Source organism: Coregonus clupeaformis, chromosome 15 (genome assembly GCF_020615455.1).
Source record: "Coregonus clupeaformis isolate EN_2021a chromosome 15, ASM2061545v1, whole genome shotgun sequence".
Taxonomy (NCBI): domain Eukaryota; kingdom Metazoa; phylum Chordata; class Actinopteri; order Salmoniformes; family Salmonidae; genus Coregonus; species Coregonus clupeaformis.
In genome coordinates this window covers 26,222,654-26,246,574 of record NC_059206.1, presented here as the reverse complement: position 1 = coordinate 26,246,574, position 23,921 = coordinate 26,222,654, and the positions used below count along the sequence as shown (strand labels likewise).

The 23,921-nt window shown below is 45.3% G+C and overlaps 1 protein-coding gene across 2 annotated transcripts in view; it reads right to left on the bottom strand.

The window, feature by feature from the left end:
* Positions 1-10,984: 10,984 nt before the first annotated feature.
* The window catches only part of LOC121582308 (coiled-coil domain-containing protein 102A), an 84,037-nt gene continuing 71,100 nt past the window's right edge, over positions 10,985-23,921 (bottom strand). For both annotated transcript variants that reach the window (XM_041898023.2, XM_041898024.2), the window contains 3 exons: positions 23,107-23,277; positions 21,566-21,669; positions 10,985-12,504 (listed from right to left, as the gene is read on the bottom strand). In XM_041898023.2, the coding sequence (XP_041753957.1) occupies positions 12,375-12,504; positions 21,566-21,669; positions 23,107-23,277 (405 nt within the window). In that variant the 3' untranslated portion in view covers positions 10,985-12,374. The remainder of the gene's footprint in view (positions 12,505-21,565; positions 21,670-23,106; positions 23,278-23,921) is intronic.

Below are 23,921 nucleotides of genomic sequence, written 5' to 3'. Positions count from 1 at the left end.
CACACACACACACAGGCGTGCACACACACACACATCCACGCACACGATTAACTACCAAAACAAGCAAGTAAAAGAGGAGGTGGCGAACAGGGAAATTAGTATCATGATGCAAATTGTATGAACATATAATGACATAAAACAGAGGGAAATCACCCCTGCTGTGATATACACTCCTGCGGTGGAGAGACAGACAGAATGGCACGGCTTCATTAGCATGGCGTTCCCATTCGGCAGGCCATTAAATGTGCAAATTAAGAGTAAGCACAGAAACAAATGCTATTTTACATGCATCAGGGGCAATAAAAGTGAAGTTATTCAAATCCAAACTGTGTATTTCACATAACAGATGGCAAAACAGCATAAATTCTTCAAGCTCAGATGGAGAATATACTTGTGCCTTCCAGCTCAAAGACGTCTCCTGTTAAGCACTCCTATAAGACACATTCTCATCCTTTGTTTTATGCAGAATTTGGCTCTCTCAAATACAACCCTGGTTCTATCTACCTCTTCCACAGCTCTAACATTTCATTTAATCTCCTAGCAACTAGTATTTCCCAATTGAGAGATAACAAACGCATCTGTCACTTCTTGGCACACATCACCTGCCATTCCACAAAGTCACAAGAATATCATCAGTAACATTACCCAAACAATGGGTTCCTGCACATTCAGTACTTTACCTTGAACATAGCCTCGAGTCAACAAGACGAGATTTGGAAGGAGACTTTATTAAGTCAATATTTTTGTATTTATTTGTACATTGTTTGCAAACTGATATGTGACACGTATTAATGCCAAAATACCATGAAAAACAGGCAAGCCCCCCAAAAAAATTATTGTAAATTTTTGCTAAAAATGCCCTGACTGACGGGTCGCCACTGCAATGGATAGTCTATTGGTTCCTTAAGTGTACAGCATATTGCACTTTCACTGTAAATATGTAGGCTATTGCACTTTCAAATGAATTTTATTGTGTATTATTCTGTGTTTTTATGTTTTATGTACTGTATTTTTAAGCACATGACCAAATGAATTTCCCCCTGGTGGGATAATAAAGTTGATCTGTCCTCTGTAGAATCGCTCAACACAACACTGGGTCACGCTATTATTTGACTGTGTGCACACAACTGAACGGAGAGGAGGAGGAATAAGAAGATGAGAGTCTGTAGAGTAGACAAGAGACAAGAACAGTCAGCTCCTTACATCATGAAACACACACCACTACCCAACAAATGGTGGAGATTGGACTGTACGTGTCTATCACTGAACTCAAACAGAGCATGCCGTCTGAACCTTACCTGCTCTCTTGGTGTGGAGGAAAAAGAACACCAGGCCGTAGTACACCCAGACAGTCTGGACACAGCAACCTGTTTGTAAGCCACTTAGACAGTGAGACACAATAACTCATCTAACCTGAACCTTGACAGGCCCTTCGACAGCCCTCAGTGTCACAGTGGAAGTTGTGGTTACACTGTACCGGCACCTTTGTTCAGTGGAAACTGAACTCACATCAACTCCATTACAACACATTGCTTCTGAACTCTCAATCAATAGGAGGAGAGGAGGGTGGAGGGGTGAGGAGGGGGTGCTGGGTGTACACTATGACAGCCTGTGTTGTCTCTGCTCTGTCTGTGAGCACAGTGACATGGGGAGTAATAGAGGGGTAGAATGGAGTCAGGTGACAGGACCTGTAATTACTGTCACTGAGACCAGACACTCTGTCTTCTTCTTCTCTCTCAGGGAGAACAAAAAGCAGCTGAGCGCTCTCCTCTCACATGCTCTGTGTCGTCACGTGACTCTCGGTAGTGTAGCCAGTCTGCCCGCTAGTGTCCCAGGGGAGAGGAGAGCCAGAGGGGCAGGCGGGCAGGAGGGAGAAAGGCTTTGTGCCCCTTAATCCTCCTAACACAGCTCTAGGTGTGGCCAAACTGGGTCACCATAAAAAAGGACTTAGTATTGCAAGTATTTTCAAGTATTGTTTCAAGTACAGTCTTTGTCCCCATAGGATAACCCTTTTTGGTTCTAGGTAGAACCCTTTGGTGGTGAAAAAGGTTATACGTAGAACCTTTTTGTGGTGAAAGGGTTCCACATAGAACATTGTATTAGTGAAAGGGTTACTACTTGGAACCAAATATAGTTATTTTCAGAGGGTTCTCCTAGGGTGACAATTGAAGAACCGTTTATGGTTCTAGGTAGCACCACTTTTTCTAAGAGTGTAGTGGAAGTCTGCAAATCTTAATCAAGTGAATGTAGCCACCATAAGTACCTCTCCTTCAGCGCTGGGCTTAGTGCTATAAACCAATGAGACAGACCTAAGGTAGTGTCCGTACAAAGCAACTCGGAGTTGGAGTGCGGATCTAGCATCAGTTTTGACTTGGAGATCATAATGAATAGGATTGTACGGACAGATCCTAGATCAGCACTCGTACTCTGAGATGCTTTGTGGATACAGGAGACTCAGCTTCTACTTTTTCTTTTTAACAGAGAAAACTGTAGACCAGAAGGTCTGTTTTTTTAACACAAAATATCCGCTTGTTGACAAAAATACTATGCGACTCAGAGCAAGCACAATTGATTTGTGTCTCTTACCTAGAGGTAAGGAACACAGCGCCAGTCGGTCTAAAGACAGGTTGAGCCCTGAAACTATACAGAAGTGGTACTGTACACAGTTTCCTGTCAACCATAATGTATCAGCACCACACATTTATCAAATTGTTCTGACAGTTGACAAGGTTACAGATTCTACCAAAAATATTTAAAAAATCGTTGATACCACTACTACTAGTATTAGTAAAGTGCCAAGTACTCAGTACTTCAGCAGAAAATAGAGCTATTAATTTCAAGAGTGTTTTAATCATTCATATTTTGGGGGAGTAGTCGTTGGGATATACAATACATGGCATGAGGGCCATGTGACACAGTGTATCTGATAGAAAACAAAAAAGAGGAGAAATTAAATCTGCTCTGTGAGAAATCCCAGATGGAATGTCTTTCTGTCGGATATGTCTGTGCTGAGACAGAGCTTTGTGATGCTTGGAAGGAAAGCCAAGAACATGACGAGAAAAAAGCAGCGGGACTTTGATGTACGACAAGCACATTAGAGGCAAAGTAACATTTTTTTATGAAAGGGATGGAGTGTTTTTCTATTTTTCCTCTATTTGCTGTCTGTTCCATTCTGGAATCCAGCACACTCTTTTTTCACTCTGACAGCAAAGTGAGGACTTTTTTCTTGTTTCTTTCTTTCGAAATCCCAACTGATTGTCCTGTCACTGTTTCCTAGCTGCCTCCTCATTCTGTGGGGACAGATCTCTCACAAAATGGAATAAGAAATTACATATCTAAACTCACCAGACTGTCCCGGTTTTATTAGAATTGAAGAACTCTCAATTAATGTTTTCTCTATGCCTTTGCACTTACTGTAGTCTTGTGATGAGAACACATTCTGAACAGCATCATCACAGCTTGGAAGTAGTGATACAATCCTGTTCAAAATGATCACCCCAACTAATCCTTATACTGTTTTACCCTAACTATCTCCCTGTTCTCAACAGTATGTGAGATGTCAAATATATTCTCTCACAGATGCACAGGCAGATCTCACAGGCATCTACACCAGTGTCCAACTCTCTCATTTTACAACATCTGCCATACTTCATCAGCCAGTAAAGGCAATATTTTTAATAGGCCTGAACTCTGGATTAGCTCCATCTCTTTCACACAGCCAAATTACCATTTGTGTGGGTGTGTGAGTCTCTAGCAAGTGGGGAAATAGATTAAAAAATACACATTAAAAAAGTCCAAACTCTCAGTTTCATTATTCATCAAATCCAGGAGAAACAGCTGCCCTGTTGACAATGTCTAAATTACAAATTACCATTCAATCACATCCAAGTTATGAAATGAACTTCTGGCCACCAGCCAACTCCAACAATGTGTGTTGAGGATAAATACAGCATGTTGATCTCACCTGTCAGTCTCACAGTCTCAATGGCAAGTATCAGCCCTACAAGAGTCAAAGTACTGCATTGTGTGTGTGAGTGCGTGTGTGCATTTGTGTGTGTGTGCCCCGACCAGTGGTCATCCGGATGTCACCTGGAGAAGTATAGCTCCAGCTGTGATTTCATCACCCCATCAGAACGTGGCTGTAGCAGTGCTGTGATGTAGTGGGCTGGCTGCTAGTCCCACACCTGTGATTCACATGTAACGACCTGTTAAAAACCTAATAAAACAGTGAAGTAGAAGAGGTATGAAATGAACATGTAAAGGACATAATAATGGAGCATGTAGGCCAGTTGCTAGTTGTGCAGCAAAAGTGAATGACACAGGCTATTTAAACATTGAAAGTCAAACATCCTCACACGGCAAGGGAAAAATAAAAACGGTCAAATATGAATGTTTGTGCACATGGCTTGGAGCATAATTACAAAATGTACATACTATACTGTACACCTGCCGCACATAATGTCCTTCACACACAGACACACATCCTCAGACAGACAAAGGCATGTGCTCTCACACATCCAGAGATTAAAGTGAATATCTGCTGGTCCCCAAGCATAATTATGCTCAGATCAATTTAATCTGCTCCTTTCCTGCCTCAAACCCATTAGCTTTATAATGAGAAAGGCTGAGAGATTACACAATGGACTAAATGAACATAATGAACTATGGTCTGGGCTACAAACACTGACAGTTCGGCAACGCAACACAGTACAGGTCTGTGGAGAGGGGGGCAATACACACTGTACAGAATACGCAGGTCTACTGTGAAACACCAAGACAACGAGAGAGAGCGAGAGAGAGAGAGAGAGAGAGAGAGAGAGAGAGAGAGAGAGAGAGAGAGAGAGAGAGAGAGAGAGAGAGAGAGAGAGAGAGAGGGACAAAGAGGCAGAGAGAAAATGAAAAGTGATATGAAATGATATTATATTAACAAGTCCTCTGTCACATAATTGTGTCTGCTGAACACTCCCAGAAATGGAACACTTACACACCTAGACGTACACACACATACAGTGCCTTCAGAATGGATTCACACCCCTTGACTTTTTCAACATTTTGTTGTCTTACAAAGTGGGATCTACACAAAATACTCTGTAATGCCAAAGTGGAAGAACGGTTTTTTTTCTTTTTTTTCTGAAAACTCCCCAGTCCTTAATGATTACAAGCATACCCATAACATGATGCAGCCACCATTATGCTTGAAAATATGGAGAGTGGTACTCCGTAATGAGTTGTATTGGATTTGTCCAAAACATAACACTTTGTATTCATGTCACGACTTCCGCCGAGGCTGCCTCCCCTCCTTGTTCGGGCAGGTTTCGGCGTTCGGCGTCACCGGCTTACTAGTTACTGCCGATCCATTTATCATCACTCCATTTGTCTTGTCTTCAATATCACACACCTGGTCCTTATCCCTCATTAGTCATTGTATAAGTGTTCCCTCTGCTTCCTTGTCTGTGTGGGTGATTGTTTATTGTGGAGGTTAGTGAAGCTTGTGTATTTTGTATCGACGGGAGTATTTCCCGTGTGCCTTGTATTTTCCAGTGCACCTGTTTTGTGCCCTGGAGTGTGTTTGACGCATTTCTGCGTAAACCTGTATTTTGCGGATTAAAGCCTGTTATTCTGTGATTTACCCTCCTGCGCCTGACTCCTTCAACACCACCTCATCACAATTCAGGACAAAAAGTTCATTGCTTGCCACATTTTTTGCAGTATTACTTTAGTGCCTTGTTGCAAACAGGATGTATGTTTTGGAATATTTTGTATTCTGTACAGGCTTCCTTCTTTTCACTCTGTTAATTAGGTTAGTATTGTGGAGTAACTATAATTTGTTGATCCATCCTCAGTTTTCTCCTATCACAGCCATTAAACTCTGTAAATGTTTTAAAATCACCATTAACCTCATTGTGAAATCCCTGAGTGGTTTCCTTCCTCTCCAGCAAATGAGTTAGGAAGGACGCCTGTATCTTTGTAGTGACTGTGTGTATTGATACACCATCCAAAATGTAATTAATAACTTCACCATGCTCAAAGGGATATTCAACGTCTTCTTTTTTTTTTTTTTTTTTTCCCATCTACCAATAGGTGCCCTTCTTTGCGAGCCATTGGAAAACCTCCATGGTCTTTGTGATTGAATCTGTGTTTGAAATTCACTGCTCAACTGAGGGACCTTACAGATAATTGTATGTGTGGGGTACAGAGATGAGATAGTCATTTACAAATAATGTTAAACACTATTATTGTGACTTGTTAAACAAATATTTACTCCTGAACTTATTTAGGCTTGCCATACCAAAGGGGTTGAATATTTATTGACTCAACACCTTTCAGCTTTTCATTTGTAATTAATTTTTAAAAATTTCGAAAATCCCACTTTGACATTATGGGGTATTATGTGTAGGCAAGTGACAAAAAAATAGCTATTTAATTCATTTTCAATTCAGGTTGTAACACAACAAAATGTGGAAAAACTCAACAGTACAGTACATGATTGTACATGACAGTACATGATTGTAGAATCCATGCTCACCCCACACAGTTATTACTTTCCTCTTCCACTGACAAACACCCATGGGAGCGAGCTGAGAGCGCACATTTCATTACCTGTTGTTAGCAGATTGTATGCGTGGGTGTGTTGTATGTGAAACTATGTGGATATGCCTATCTGTCAATATACCATTCCATAGTTTGTTACGTGTGTATAATGTACACTGAGTATACCAAACATTTGGAACACCTTCCAAATATTGAGTTGCACCTCCTCCCTCAGAACAGCCTCAATTCGTTTGGGCATGGACTCTACAAGGTGTCGAAAGCGTTTCACAGGGATGCTGGCCCATGTTGACTCCAATGCTTCCCACAGTTTGGACCATTTGGAGGGTGGACCATTTGGGTGGTGGACCTGTTGAGCATGAAAAACCCAGCAACGTTGCAGTTCTTGACACAAACTGGTGCGCCTGGCACCTACTACCATACCCCGTTCAAAGGCACTTAAAATGTTTTGTCTTGCCCATTCACCAACTGAATGTTCCACATACACAATCCATTTCTCAATTGCCTCAAGGCTTAAACATCCGTCTTTAACATGTCTCCTCCCCTTTATCTACATTGATTGAAGTGGATTTAACAAGTGACATCAATAAGGGATCAGAGCTTTCAGCTGGGTTCACCTGGTTAGTCTATGTCATGGAAAGAGCAGGTGTTCTTAATGTTTTGTATACTCAGTGTATATTGGACTGAAGTGAGAATAGACGCGAGGAAGAAGAGATTCCATATTGTTTTTCAACTCAATATTCAATGAAGTTTTGGTGCAACCAATTGAAGTGAACAGCATGTCAATAGGAGGAATCCAGTGGTGCACTCAAACATTACTGAGTGATATTTTACAGTTGGGAGCAGACCAGGGACTGGTGTGGGAGTAGAAGGGTTCATCTAAAACCAGATGGGCATTAGTAGCAGGCAGCAGTGGGTAGGTAGGAGGAGAAACAGTGGGTGGATACATTGGTTGGGTGATTGGCCTGAAGACTGAGAATCCGAGATCTACTTGAAGCTATAAAGAACATCCCCACTATGAACACTCTCTAGACATACAGCCTGGTATCAGTTTATAAGCATCACATTGTGATGAACAATCAAACATAGTCAGGGCACAGTGCCATGTCAGTCTATCCCACTGCACTGTACATTTTGTACTTTTTCTCCTGTGGCGGTGGTGTTGAGAGTGTCTGCTGAACAAAGACAGTGTGAGAGAAGACAGAAGGGTGAGTAGAGTGAGTCCCAGAGACAGATGCAGTCAGAGCGACCCACAATGGTGTGGTACCATGCCAGTCATCCCAGTGGAGGGAACAGTGTGGCCGCTCTCTGAATAGAAATGCAGCATATCAACAGCCACATTCTGTACAGTTTCCATTTGACATAAACACGCACGTGCACACCCACACATGCGAATGCATGCATGCACTCACTCTCTTTCATTCTTCATGCACACTGGCACATACTTGCTACACATATACACACATAGGGACTAATGCAACAAATAGCCTTCCAGGCTCCATCAAAAGGAGGAAATGGGATTTGAGGCTGATCTGTGATTTAGTCCTTCAACCTACATGGACCTTAATCAGAGTAGTATAAAATATTCATTAAGCTTTCCTGTCTGAGGGGGTTCATATCACACACTCTAATTACTATCATGTCTGCCAGAAGAGAGCCAAACCACACCATAGCCTAGTATTGTTGGCTCAGAGCTGAAAGTCAGGCAGAGTTACCATTGGTCTGTGTCAATCTCATTAAAGTTTCCACTGAACACTAGAGAGCCAGTGGAGAGATTCACCCAAGCGTGAGTGAATGTGTAGGAAAGAGAGAGAGAGAGAGAGACAGATAGTGCACATGTACAGTACAAATATAGATTCCTATAGAATACATATAGGGATTATAATTACATTTCTATAGGCCTACATTATTTCTTACAGTATTCTTACAGTACAAGCCATACAGTAAAGCAGAATACTGAATTATTAGTGCGTGCCGTTAAAGCCTCTGAAAAAGCAAGTGCATGTCTTGCTTCAGTTGAACTGGAAAGACAAAACCCCAGCGTCAGCTTTGGTAACACTCAAGTAGGCATGGTGCAACGAGGGCAGAGAAAGAGAGGAGACTTCAACAAAGAGAGAGGGACAGAGGAGAAAAGAGAAGAGTTGTTTCTCTCTGTGGTGTAATCTGGGTCCTCTTCCTGCTGTCGTTCATGCTAATGGTCTCTGACTGGGAGTGAAGCCACACAGCAGAGTGGAGCAGAGCAGAGAATAGCAGAGCTGGGACTCTGACTGACGCAGGGACTGAGTGACTGGGGCCTCCTCAGTAATGACCCAGCAACCAATGGGCCTGAACAGAACCTGATGCAGCATGAACTTCACACAGCCCCAGACACACAGTCCCAGACAGTGTGCTTAGAGATAGAACACAACACACAGACTCAAACCCATACAATTACACTCGCGTGAATTTGACCACACAAACGTATACAACATAGACTGGGCATAGAATTAGACAGAAGCAAAAAAGATCTCTGTTCTGCTCACTAACTGACACAACACCCAACCTGTAAATGGTTGGTATTGATGAATAGTCTGAAGCTTGGAATTTTCCCAGACAAATTCCAATGGTCTGATCAAAGCTCTTAGGCAGAACTCTCCCCTTCTCTTTCTCATCCTTTTCAGTCTGTTTGCTTCTATCTCCCTCTTTGTCCTTACACACTGGGCTTAATAAGCTATCATTAATTGTCTTCAGTACACTAGACATCAGAGAACCATCCCAGAGCCTTGGTCACATGAGAGAGGACAGAGAGGAGAAGACAGAGAGGAGAGGACAGAGAGAAGAGGGCGGAGAGAAAGAGACAGAGAGAAGAGGAAAGAGAAGAGAGGACAGAGTGGAGAGAACAGAGTGAAAAGGTCAGAGAGGAGAGAACCAGAGGTCTGCGCTGTCAGAGATTTCCAGCCATATCCGCACTCAACCTCATGACCAATACCTCAGTGTCAACCATACAGGTCTGAGGAAGAGGTGAATATACACTGAGTGTACAAAACATTAGGAACAGCTTCCTAATATTGAGTTGCACCCCCCTTTGCCCTCAGAACAGCCTCAATTCGTTGGGGCATGGCCTCTACAAGGTGTCAAAAGCATTCCACAGGGATGCTGGCCCATGTTGACTCCAATGCTTCCCACAGTTGTGTCAAGTTGGCTGGATATTCTTCGGGTAGCGGACCATTCTTGATAAACACAGAAAACTGTTCAGCGTGAAAAACCCAGCAGTGTTGCCGTTCTTGACACACTCAAACCGATGCGCCTGGCACCTACTACCATACCCTATTCAAAGGCACTTATATATTTTGTCTTGCCCATTCACCTGAATGGCACACATACACAATCCATGTCTCAATTGTCTCAAGGCTTAAAAATCATTCTTTAAACTGTCTCCTCCCCTTCATCTACACTGTTTGAAGTGGATTTAACAGGTGACATCAATAAGGGATCATAGCATTCATCTGGATTCACCTGGTCAGTCTATGTCATGGAAAGAGCAGGTGTTCTTAATGGTTTGTACACTCAGTGTACAATCCTATGACTCATTACAGAGTTTGGGTGAATGTCACTTTATGTTACAGTACAAGAGCCAATTCAATTCAATCCACTGGCACAAATATAACAATTACACAAAATGTGCGCCATGTTGCACTGTCATACAGTAGCAACACGTTGTCTGAGTGTGGTGGAGTAGAGTTGACTGTGTAAAGCAGATGATAGAGTCTAACTCTCCTGAAGCACTGGTGACTTGTTTTGGTCTCTGAAGAGAGGGATTACATTACCAAGCCTGGCAAACCTACCACTGTGACTGTGCTGCATCATCATTCATAACCTAGAGGCAGAGGGAAGGAAGAAGATAAAACTGGCTTTAAAGTTTAATGTGGGAGAACACAGACAAGACCATGGGAGGGAAGAACATCTCCTGTTTGGGAAGCTTCCTGTGTGATACTATCCTGCTGACAGAGGGCTGGGAGAGGAGATCCATTAGACCCAGACCTCTAGATGTCATAAGACTGATGGAGCTATAGGAAACGTCACTGCAGCAGGCTGGACAATACTGTGTCTGTTGAGCAGATTCCCAATGAACTGACACGAGGACCTAAACAACATCAATGGAGTTTCTCTTTTACCCTGAGATGTGAAGATATTACGTCCTGAGTTAGATGTGTCTTGTTTTTGAGGGAAACACATCTGTCTGTCTTTCATTTCATGATTCACCTCCACCTTGGCCTGAAGGTAATACTAAGCTTCTTTAATGGCATAATAGACATTCAAATGTAAACTCTGCTTACCCACTCCATGCAGGTTGAGTTCATGATGGCTCTGATGTTCAGATGACCCTCTATCAAGATATTACACAGTCTTACACATACACACAATGCTCATGAAAAGAGACAAACAAAGCCAGGTCTATAATGTACACTTAACATTTATAGAGCTAAATACAAAAACACTGTGGTTTACAGATCAATTATCAAAAACAACAACATAAATAATTTGCAAATCATGATCGTTAAAAATACCTTGGTCCCCATAGTAGCAGATGAGTAAGTGGGAGTGATAGCCGATGTCTTATTGCTTTCAGAATGAACAGAACAGAAAGGCCTGCACACCGAATATGCTGCCAATTACGACATTTATAGACAACGTTTCAATCCACAAAGATCTTGACCTGACGAAGACCCTTTTGGATCAAAACAGTGCAGTGCGCAGGCCTTTCTGTTCTTTTCTAGTATATACTTCATCAGCCCAGCATCTACGTTTTTTAAGGATGTGTGTATTGACCACAAACTTTTCTTTCAGAATGAACAACCCACTATGTCGAGAAGTTAATACTGTAGGTCTAATGGATCCATCCCCTACATAAGCACCTTGTCTCTTAGTGGTTATGGTGAGGGGACAATGGGACAAGGGGACATAGAGGTGGAGGGCCCTTTATGTCCCTTTCTATCCAGTCCCAGTCTCTCCCAAGAATACTACCTGTCCCCCATACTGGGAGAGTTTAGCTGTCTGAGGCTGAGCCCAAAATACTGATGAACTAACGATGATCCCAGGTGCCAGGCTCCAAGCACACACCCTTTGCACAGTGACCTGAGGGCTAAACACCCTTACCGTCCTGAACTGTATGTACAGCTACTGATACAATTCCAACGCATTACATAACATTACCGGAACACGGCTGGAACATCACAGCTATGTCAACGCCGCTATCTTGAGTGTTTTTATACATCAGGAAGGATACTGTACAACATTCGCTGGGTGAAGTAACTCAGGATGCAAAGAGAAAGAGAAGGAAGGGTGAAAGAGGAGGCATGAGCTTTAGACTGAGGATGGGTGGCAGTGTGATTGAGAGAGTGTTTCATCACTGAGGGTGTTGTAGATATGGGAGTGATAGTGGTGATGATTGAGGTGTTGAGGACTAGAGCGCTGTAGGCTCTGGCTGTAGTGGCTTGTAACTGTAGTGCACTGTGGGTTGTACTGTAGTGTGGTAGTGTAGTGTGCTGTCAGTTGTAGTGTAGTGAGGGCTCTCTCTTGACCCCTGCTGGTTGCTCTGTAGTTCACAGGTACAGGTAACGACAGGTGTCCATGACAACCTTGCCCATGGCAACCATGTGTCAGTGTTTGTCTCTAACAGGATGGGGCATGTCAATGGAGATGAGTGGGTGTCAAGATCACATCTGTCCAACTATCAGTCTGTCTGTCTATGGGACACACACGGTGTGAAATGAAGAGCCCTAAGTCAGAGTCTGTCTGTCCATCTGTCTATCCATCAGATGGATGTCTGTGTGTCCTTCCTTTGTTCATGGGATCTGGATCTGTAGCTCCTCCTCCTCTTCGTCTGGGTCACTGGGCGGTCCATCTGGGTTCTCTGGGCTGAACCGAGCTGACCTCATCTTCCCAAACAGGCCCGGGTTCTTCTGCCGCCTCAGTCTAGAACAGAGGAGAGGATGAGTGAGTGGACTTGAGTGAGAAGGCTACTTCAGGTTTTGATCTCAATTTTTCACAACTGGCACTTAAAGGCCCAGTGCTGTCAAAATTCTGTTTTTCCTGTAAAAGTCTGATTATTCCCTCAACAACTAAGGTAAAGCTCTTGCAGAAAATCGCCGTGGAGATCTTAACAGTGACTGAGTAAACAAACAATGCATAATTCACCATTGCCTAAAAGCCCAGCGCAACGGAGCTGCTTCCGTTGCCAGGTAACACTCAGTTAGCCAACAACAACCAGTTACTGGGCCACAGCTGCTATACTGGTGATCATACTACCTGGACAACAGTGAAATACTAACATTATCTCTACACAGGGAGAGCAGGGGGAGAGGAAGTGAGAGGGAGAGAGGGAGAGGGGGGGAGTGAGAGAGAGAGAGAGAGAGAGAGAGAGAGAGAGAGAGAGAGAGAGAGAGAGAGAGAGAGAGAGAGAGAGAGAGAGAGAGAGAGAGAGAGAGAGAGAGAGAGAGAGAGAGAGAGAGAGAGAGAGAGAGAGAGAGAGAGAGAGAGAGAAGGGGGAGGTCTGCTCTCTACAACCCAGGTAAATTTTTTGAAATTCAGCAGAAGGTTCCCATCAGGCCTAGCAGTAATGAATCCCTCTGAGGCTCAGAGAAAAGCTTAAATTATTTATCAGCGAGCCGTTTGCCAAATTGATCTTGGGCCCAAAATCATACCTGCGTGTTTGCAGTAGGCTCGGTCTGCGCCATAATGACAAAGACAAACAGGCACAAGAGAAAAGCATACGCAGTTAATTCCTTAAACCAACACGCTCTATCTTTCCTGTCTGTTTCGCTCTCTCTTTACCTCCTTCTCTCTCTTTACCTTCTCCAGCTCCCTCCTTCTCTCTCTTTACCTTCTCCAGCTCCCTCCTCTCTCTTTACCTTCTCCAGCTCCCTCCTTCTCTCTCTTTACCTTCTCCAGCTCCCTCCTTCTCTCTCTTTACCTTCTCCAGCTCCCTCCTCTCTCTTTACCTTCTCCAGCTCCCTCCTTCTCTCTCTTTACCTTCTCCAGCTCCCTCCTTCTCTCTCTTTAACATCTCCAGCTCCCTCCTTCTCTATCTTTACCTTCTCCAGCTCCCTCCTTCTCTCTCTTTACCTTCTCCAGCTCCCTCCTTCTCTCTCTTTACCTTCTCCAGCTCCCTCCTTCTCTCTCTTTTACTTTCTCCAACTCCTTCCTTCCTCTGTGTCGCAGCAGGCTCCGTCTATCTACTGTCACGCTTTATTAGGACACAACAGCTTAACCTTCAGGAAACTTGTGCTTAAGACAATGCCAGGCGTCTGAGGCTGGTCTGGGTAAACGGGCCGGCTGTCCAGGTAAATAGAGGATTCATTAGAGGTGAGAGGAGGAGCACAGCCAAGCCCACAGACCCCAGACCAGCCCAGACCCCAGGCCGTACAGTTACACTGCTGATCAACTAGAGTCTAGACAGCAGCAGCACTTATGAACCTACGATAGCTAACAACCCTGGGCCAGCCACCACTGCCTGCCTGGGACTGACTGACTGACTGACTGACTGACTGACTGCCTGACTGACTCACTGACTGACTGACTCATTAACTGATTCATACTGGAGAGCAGGGAATATGTGAGGGTGAGTGAGCTGGCTGGAAAAGTACAGATAGTGAGATTTAAACTATTAGCTGTCCAGGTTCATGAGTAAGCAATGTGTGCTGGGGGTGCTAATCAGTCAGTAATGATACTGTGGGACCCATAGTAATATTAGGCATAAGAAATAGACCCCCCCCCCTTTCATATTATTATTTGGGGTGATATCTTTAGACATGTGGCTCATTCACATGGTACTGTAAAGCAGACTAGAATTTTAGGATATAAGTTGGTTATTGTGGTTATTACTGAGTAATGCTCAATGTCAGGCACTGTTAGGCCAGCTAAGAGATCTCAGAGGTCTTATGGCTCTTAGATGATTGACCATCAGTAGAAGCAGACCTAGTGATGATACAGGCAGCATGTCTAATGTGCCGTGTATGTTTTGTGATTTTAGGTGAGCAAAGATGTCCTTAAGTGCATAAAAGTGTTATTACACATGTTAAGTAAATGTATAAACAAGTAAGGGTATCAGGGAAATAAGTGATGCTTGTGTTAAAGTTCTCCAGATACAGAGAAATACACCTACTGTGTTGTATACTAACCAAGTGCCTAGCTAGCCAACTGGCAAGGTTGTGCATCATAGTGAGATATGAAATTAGCCACCTGTAACCTAGAATATGAGTGGAAATGTGAATGTGTCCATAGTATCACTTCTTCACTGTTTTATAATGTGAAATTGTTTTGTACAAGTTTATATCCTTTAAGAGAATGAGAATTTACATATTTGTGATAGAGAGACTATTGACCATCGGCAGAAGGAGACCTAGTGGTGATAATGGCAGCATGGCTGATGTGCCCTGTCTTGTGATTAAAAATAAATAAAGGTAAACGTTCTAAACTTCTACACGCTTGAAAGTCGGCGACATTATTCAAATGTGCAACAACACCAGCAATAGAGGAGTGAATGTGTTCAGTGTGTGTTCAGTGTGTATTCAGTGAGTGTTCAGTGTGAGTTCAGTGTGTGTTCAGTGTGAGTGTTCAGTGTTTGTTCAATGTGTTCAGTGTGAATATTCAGTGTGTGTTTAGTATGTGTTCAGTGAGTGTTCAGTGAGTGTTTAGTGAGCGTTTAGTGAGCGTTCAGTGTGTGTTTAGTGAGCGTTCAGTGTGAATGTTCAGTGTGTGTTTAGTGTGTGTTAGTGAGCATTCAGTGTGAGGTTCAGTGTGTTCAGCATGAGTTCAGTGTGTTTAGTGTGTGTGTTCAGTGTGTGTTTAGTGAGCGTTCAGTGTGTGTTCAGTGTAAGATCAGTGTGAGTTCTGTGTGTGTTCATTGTGAGTGTTCAGTGTTTGTTCAGTGTGGGTGGTCAGTGTGTGTGGTCAGTGTGTGTTCAGTGTGTGTTCAGTGTGTGTTTAGTGTGTTCAGTGTGTGTTCAGTGAGTGTTCAGTGTGTGTTCAGAGTGTGTTTAGTGTGTGTTTAGTGAGCTTTCAGTGTGTGTTCAGTATGAGTGTTCAGTGTGTGTTCAGTGTAAGTGTTGAGCTGTGCCCCATGCACCGTCCCTTTGGGAGACAAAGTGACACTAATGTGACACGGTGGCTCTGCGGGGCCATCTTTGATCCATCACCTGCAGGCTTCAACACCTTCACTCTGCACATCAAAGACCCAACACAGCCTCACATAATGAATCCACTCCTTCCTCAATTATGGATGACCCTGGTCTGAGCTACAGCTCAACCAGGAAAGGAAACACCCCCTCACCTCAGCCCTGACAAACAACATCCTTATTAAAACTACACAACCACTCATGTTATTATGATGTGAGAGTTGAACTATTTCTAGACATTTCCGGGATACATTGGCAGGCCTGTTCGCAGTGGACCTGCACTAGTGAGCGCTGCTGTGTGTATTGTGATGACGCATGGCTAGAATGGCTCCAGGGTGAACTGAGCCTCAGTTTAGAAAGAGAAAGAACACAGCCTCCCACATAGCCAGGGATCACTCTCTGTCAAATTAGATTATTCATCCAGGTAGAGAGAGTCAGCCTCTACGGTATGTCTACTACAGGGAAAACTAAATCCTGGCAAGTGCAGAATCTACTATGTTAAGTATTTCCAAGAAGCAGTATCTGTGTTACTGCTCTCTGTTCTCATACTCTGTGGTGTAATGCTAGCCTGGTTCCAGATCTGTTTGTGCTGTCCTGTCAATGTCTATGGTCATTGACCATTTACAATATACAGGAGTTAGCATGACAACACCAACAGATATGGAATCAGGCTAGTATTGTCACGACCGTCCAATGAGGGAGACCAAAGCGCAGCGCGTTGAGCGAACATGACTTTATTATATTAAAGTATAGAACACCAAAACAACAAACAACGACGATACGTGAAGTCCACAGTGACAAAGACTGATACGGAACAAAAACCCACAACCACAAGGTGAAAACACACAGTTTAAATATGGCTCCCAATCAGAGATAACGAGCCGACAGCTGACACTCGTTACCTCCGATTGGGAGTCATTTGAACAACCAAATACAACAACCTAGAAATAGACACAACAGAACTACCAACATAGAAATAAACACATAGAATGCACACACCCTGGCTCAACATAATGAGTCCCAGAGCCAGGGTGTGACAGTACCCTCTAAAGGCGCGGACTGCGACCGCGCCTCAATACGGGCTAAACAAGGGAGGGCTGGGCGGGCATACCTCCTCGGCGGTGGCTCTGGCTCCGGCCTTGATCCCCACCTCCTCTGCAACCCCCCAAAAGTACCCCTGGTCCTGTCTAGCCCCGCTGGCCGGAGCCGGACTGACGACACGCGCCCCTGGCTTGGTGCGTGGAGGACGAACGGGCCTTACCAGGCTGACGACGCGCACCACTGCCTTGGCGCGGGGAGCAGGAATGGGCCGGACCGGGCTGACGAAGCGCACCCTTGACTTGGTGCAGAGAGCGGGACCGGGCCGGACAGGGCTGACGAAACGCACCACAGACTTGGTGCGGGGAGCAGGAACGGGCCGGACAGGGCCGACGAAACGCACCCTAGGCTTGATGCGTGGAGCCGGAACGGGCCTCCCCAGGCTGACGACTCGCATCCCTGGCTTGGTGCGAGTAGCAGGGACGAGCTGAACCAGGCTGACGACTCGCACCCTTGGCTTGGTGCGAGTAGCAGGGACGAGCTGAACCAGGCTGACGACTCGCACCCTTGGCTTGGTGCGAGTAGCAGGAACGGGCTGGACCAGGCCGACGACTGCACCCTGGCTTGGTGCGAGTAGCAGGAACGGGCTGGACCAGGCTGACGACTCGCACCCTTGGCTTGGTGCGAGTGGCAGGAACAGGCCGGACCGGGCTGGCGACGCGCACCGTAGGTTTGGTGCGAGTGGCAGGAACAGGCCGGGTCGGGCTGGCGACGCGCACCGTAGACTTGGTGCGGGTGGCAGGAACAGGCCGGACCGGGCTGGCGACGCGCACCGTAGGTTTGGTGCGAGTGGCAGGAACAGGCCGGGTCGGGCTGGCGACGCGCACCGTAGACTTGGTGCGGGTGGCAGGAACAGGCCGGACCGGGCTGGCGACGCGCACCGTAGGTTTGGTGCGAGTGGCAGGAACAGGCCGGGTCGGGCTGGCGACGCACACCGTAGGTTTAGTGCGTGGAGCAGGAACAGGCCGGGCTGGGCTGGCGACGCACACCGTAGGTTCTGTGCGTGGAGCAGGAACAGGCCGGGCTGGGCTGGCGACGCACACCGTAGGCTTGATGCGAGAAGCAGGAACAGGCCGGGCTGGGCTGGCGACGTACACCGTAGGCTTAGTACGTGGAGCAGGAACCGGCCGGGCTGGACTGGCGACGCACACCGTGGGCTTGGTGCGTGGAGTAGGAACAGGCCGGTCCGTACTGGGAACACACACCACTGGCCTTAACCGGGGATCAGGAACGGGCCGGACCGGACTGGTAACACACCTCAGTCTCTCACGCCGTGCCTCAACTGCTTCCCTCCCTCTACTCGCCAATGGCTCCCGTAATCCGGTAGCCTTCTCTCCACGTCTCCCTGTGGCAGCCTCCTGCTGCCCAGCCGCCCAAGCCATGTGCCTCTCGTCCCTCCGACGATGGCCCTGCTGACGCCGTTGCTCCTCTCTCGCCAGGGCCTTGATCCTCCCCCAAGGTCCCTTGCCCCCGAGCATGTCCTCCCAGGACCACGATTTGCCCACCTGGGCCATCGCCAGCCTCTCGATCTCCTTACCAGGCGCTTCCTCCCATGTCCAGTCTCCTTGCTCCTGGACACGCTGCTTGGTCCTTTTTAGGTGGGTTTTTCTGTCACGACCGTCCAATGAGGGAGACCAAAGCGCAGCGCGTTGAGCGAACATGACTTTATTATATTAAAGTATAGAACACCAAAACAACAAACAACGACGATACGTGAAGTCCACAGTGACAAAGACTGATACGGAACAAAAACCCACAACCACAAGGTGAAAACACACAGTTTAAATATGGCTCCCAATCAGAGATAACGAGCCGACAGCTGACACTCGTTACCTCCGATTGGGAGTCATTTGAACAACCAAATACAACAACCTAGAAATAGACACAACAGAACTACCAACATAGAAATAAACACATAGAATGCACACACCCTGGCTCAACATAATGAGTCCCAGAGCCAGGGTGTGACAAGTATGATGGTGCCAGAGGCCTGGATTGACCCTCTCTGTTCCCCAGGCCACGTTAGTCTACTGGGGGACTCACTGACAGGAAAAGAGATCATTTTAATGGCGCTAAATTACACATAATAGTGTTTTGACCACAGTCACCCACTAAACGACTAAAAGCTTTTCCATTGCCCAAACACTTAGCAAGGCCATGTTAAGGTGAGAGACAGTACATCTGGAGGAGAAGTGGGGGAGGGAGAGAGAGAGAGAGAGAGAGAGAGAGAGAGAGAGAGAGAGAGAGAGAGAGAGAGAGAGAGAGAGAGAGAGAGAGAGAGAGAGAGAGAGAGAGAGAGAGAGAGAGAGAGAGAAACAGAGAGAGAGAAACAGAGAGAGAGAGAGAGACAGAGAGAGAGAGAGAGAGAGAGAGAGAGAGAGAGAAAACAGAGAGAGAAACAGAGAGAGAGAGAGAGAGAGAGAGAGAGATAGAGAGAGAGAGAGAGAAAGAGAGAGAGAGAGAGATAGAGGGGGGAGATAGAGAAATGATACCCACTGGGCAAAAGCTGGTTGAATCAACAATGTTTCCATGTCATTTCAACAAAATAATGTAATGGGATTTGTAACACAACTTTGAACCTAAATCCAATGACATGAAATGTTTTGTTGGTTTCATGTTGAATTCACGTTAGTTGACAACACAACTGAAATTAAATCAAAACTAGACGATTAACTTACATCTGTGCCCAGTGGGTAGTCTGTATTTTCATGCTGCTACTATAATTAATGTATCAAACTCAGGCCCAATTGCTTTCCACAACATTGTCGACAACAAACCCTCTGCAACTAATGCATGAATGCAAAACAATCTAATCTATAAAGCCAACAGCCTTGCTAAACTGCTAATGTGTTATTTCTGTCTGTTCACAGCTGGTACAATATCAAATAGCAATGTGACACACTCCGTGGGAATATACAGTATGAAGGCTATATGTTAGAGTGAAAGGAGCGAGAAATTGAGGTTAGAAAGATCTAAAATGTCAATAAAATGCTTTCATCTTAAATCTATAGATGAAACCAATGTTTTTTTCTCCCTCGCTTTCCCTCTCTTTTCTATTGCTCCTCTCCTACTCCATCTCTTCTGTTATATAATCTACCTCTCAGATCATGTTAAGCCCACTAACGCGGCTCCTCAGAAAACACACAACCTGGGAGGAGGAGAGCTTGAAATGGCAGCACACACAATGTGCTGTCAACCTCCACAGCTCTAAATTGGGGCTGTGCGTGTTAAGCCTCTCACTGTTCAGCCAGAGGGTTGTGCTAATAACGTTGGTGCTCTACAACCTGCATCACATTTGAAGTCTGAATTGGCCCCCTGATTGCGCTAAACAGACAAGCCTGCTACAGTGAAGGGAAATCAATAGAAAAGAACATGCTTTATTTGATCCACTTTCAAATTGCCTTCAGAGAGCCGAGTGTTTAGAGATCTGAATGTCCTGCCGGTCCACGAAAAATAACACAACACACAGAAAGAAAAACACTCCTTCTTACCACATGCACATGCATTCCCATCACATGCACACATTTTCCTGAAAAGTTTTTGTGGACCATTAAGCTGCCAGTCTTCAGACCAGAGGGGTATACTACTACAAAGTAGGATCAATGAATTAGCCAGCAAGTTAGCTGGCTAACTCATTGATTCTGCTTTGTAGAATAGGCCTACCCCTCAGACATAGAAGTGGCTAGTTGTTTATGTCCAGTGTGACAGATTGGCGGCACTGTATCACAAAGCCTAAAGGCCAGATCCTGGTGTAAAGATGCCTCACATACATCACCACACCTCCGGATCAGGACCTTTCAGTTTTAACAACGTTCTGACAGCACCATGGCAACAGCGTTACAATAACGTCCCCCATTGCTAGAGACCTTTCTCATGGTGGCTAGCTGTGTCTGTCTGTCTGTATGTCTCTCTGTTGTGTTCATCTCTTATCTCCCTCTCCATTTCTCCCAGGCCATTATAGCCACACGCTTCAGCGCCCCGCAATCTGCATCTCACCCCTGACCCTAGGCCTGTTAACAAACCTGGGGGCCAAAGGTCATGTGTGTATGGGCTATGTGGAGTATGTTTGTATGTGTGCGTGTGTGTGTGGCATTGAGCGTGTGTGCACAGGATTAGACGATCCACAGAGAATTGATTGATAAATCGATGTGAAGGATGGACTTTTAACAAGCTACACACACACACACACAATACTGGCAGTCCGAGAATGCAACAGAGGTTTTCCCGGATCACCTGGCCTGGTCTGATGTATTGATTTAGACATTAGCTTTATGATCATAGACTGGGCTGGAGCTGGAAGACCACTATTACTATTTATATCTCAGACAGACAAGCTGGGACGTGGTGGGAACTATTCCCCTGGTTAAAGGGATAGTGCGACATTTTGGCAATTACGTTTTTCTACTTCCCCAGAGTCAGATGAACTCATGGATACCATTTTATGTCTCTGCATGCAGTTTGAAGGAAGGTGTAGGTCGTTTCTGGAGGCATTGCTAACTAGCGTTTGCGCAATCACTGGAAGTCTATAGGAACAGCTAGCATGCTAGTTCATCTGACTCTTTGTGAGTAGAAAAAAGGGCTTTATTGCCAAAATGTCACACTATCCCTTTAAAGAACCAAGGGGAGAGGGAGTGTGAGAGGGATCCAAGAAAGCATTACATATGTCTGTGTGTATTTGTGCGTGTGTGTGTGTGTGTGTGTGAGAGAGCATATGATAAGTGTGTGTGTGCGTGAGTGCGCGCGTGTGTCAGAATCAGTCGTACCGGGACTGCAGATGTTCCAGTTGGACCTGGAGGTTCTCTGACTGTTCCACCTGCTCATCCAGAGACCGCTGTAGCTTCCTGGTCTGGTTATGGGCCTCATCCAGCTGGGAGGGAGGGGGGAGTGGTAGAGAGGGAGGGAGGGAGGGAGGGAGGGAGGGAGGGAGGGAGGGAGGGGGAGTGGTAGAGAGGGAGGGGAGTGGTAGAGAGGGAGGGAGGGAGGGAGGGAGGGAGGAGGGAGGGAGGGGGGAGTGGTAGAGAGGGAGGGAGGGAGGGAGGGAGGGAGGGAGGAGGGAGGGAGGGAGGGAGGGAGGGAGGGAGGGAGGGAGGGAGGGAGGGAGAGAGAGAGATAGAGAGAGAGCGAGAGAGAGAGAGATAGAGGGTGGGACGGAGGGAGGGAGGGAGGTCACGGGTGGGAGGGTTGGATGGATAGATGGAGGGAGGAAGGGGGGGGGAGGAGAACGTGAGAGAGCGAAATCGATCATTGCAAATCAGTCACACCAGACTTCAAAACCCAGAATCAGTATTCAATCAAAATCCTAAATACCCAACATTGACAAGCACTTACTGACAGTGTGTACAGTATGTGCACAGTGTCTGCTGTATCTACAGTGCCCCCCATAATTGTTGGGACAGTGAAGCATTTTTTATTATTTTGGCTCTATACTCCAAAAGCTTGGATTTGAAATCAAACAATGACAATGAAGTTAAAGTGCAGACTGTCAGCTTTAATTTGAGGGTGAATCGCTTAGAAATTACAGCACTTTTTGTACATAGTGCCCTCATTTTAGGGGAGCAAAAGTATTGGAACAAATTCACTTATATGTGTATTAAAGTAGCAAAAAGTTAAGTATTTTGTCCCATATTCATAGCACACAATGGCTACATCAAGCTTGTGACACTACAAATGTTTGTTTTGGTTGTTTTAGATTATTTTGTGCCAATAGAAATTAATGGTAAATAATGTATTGTGTCATTTTGGAGTCACTTTGATTGTGCATAAGAATATAATGTTTCTAAATACTTCTACATTAATTTGGATGCTACCATGATTACAGATAATCCTGAATGAATCTCAAATAATGACGAGTGAGAAAGTTACAGACGCACAAATCTCACACCCCCAAGACAGCATTGTTTTGGGAGGACGTGTGATATTTGTGCGTCTATAACTTTCTCACTCACTTCATTCAGGATTATCCGTCATCATGGTAGCATCCACATTCATGTAGAAGTGTATTCATTGCGTGCTATACATATGGGACTAAATACTTCACTTTTTACTACTTTAATACACATAAGTGAATTTGTCCCAATACTTTTGCACAAAAAGTGCTGTAATTTCTAAACGGACATGGATGAAAAACCCCTCAAATTAAAGCTGACAGTCTGAACTTTAACCTTAAAGTGATTGTTTGATTTAAACTCCAACATTTTGAAGTATAGAGCCAAAAGAAGAAAGAAATGCTTCACTCTCCCAATAGTTACAGAAGGAACTGTATGTGTATCCATGTATAAATTAATGTGTGTATGTTGGTGCTCACCTCGTCCTCCGCCTGACCCAGTTCTTTCTTCAGCTCCTCCACCCTCAGCCTCAGTTTCTTCACCTCTGTCTCGTGCTGCTCCACCCGCCGGTTGGCGTGGGCCAGCTCGGCCATCTTGTCCTGGTACTGCTTCTTCACCTTGGCGTGGATGTGGCGCATGTCTGCCAACTCCTGAGGAGCAGAAGGGGAAGGGTCAGGGTCAGTCAGCTAGTCTGGATTTAAATCGGACCTCGGGCCAGTTAAGTACCGTCGCTTATATGTGAATTTCAGTTTCAAGCATGACGGATGGGTGTTGGATGAGCGTCGGATGCCGTTGGGTGAAATTAGAGTATATTCCCTAGTAGCAGATCTTCCAGGAGATTCCTTGTGAGTTGAGTGAGTTTCTCTGGTCTTTGTTCTGCTAGACATCACTGCTACTGTTCGTTAGAGCATTGAAGATCTGATCAATAATGGAAGTGCTTCTTCAGGAGCGCTTTTAACACATTCACACAATAGAGAAGTACAGATTCCCATTGAAAGTAAACATACTGTGCCAGGAAAAGCTTGTGCCGAGCTGAACGCTTACAAACCATTACCAATACAGCGAGAATAAAGAACACCAATAAAACATAAAGAAAACCTTGAAACACTTGAACTGGACTGACCACCTGGACTGACCACCTGCACTGACTCTTCACACCTTAGCACAGATGCACTCACTCATGCACACATCCACACAGATCTACACACACACACACACACACACACACACACACACACACACACACATACATTCATGCTACACACACATCACAACTGCTGCTACCAGACTCTTA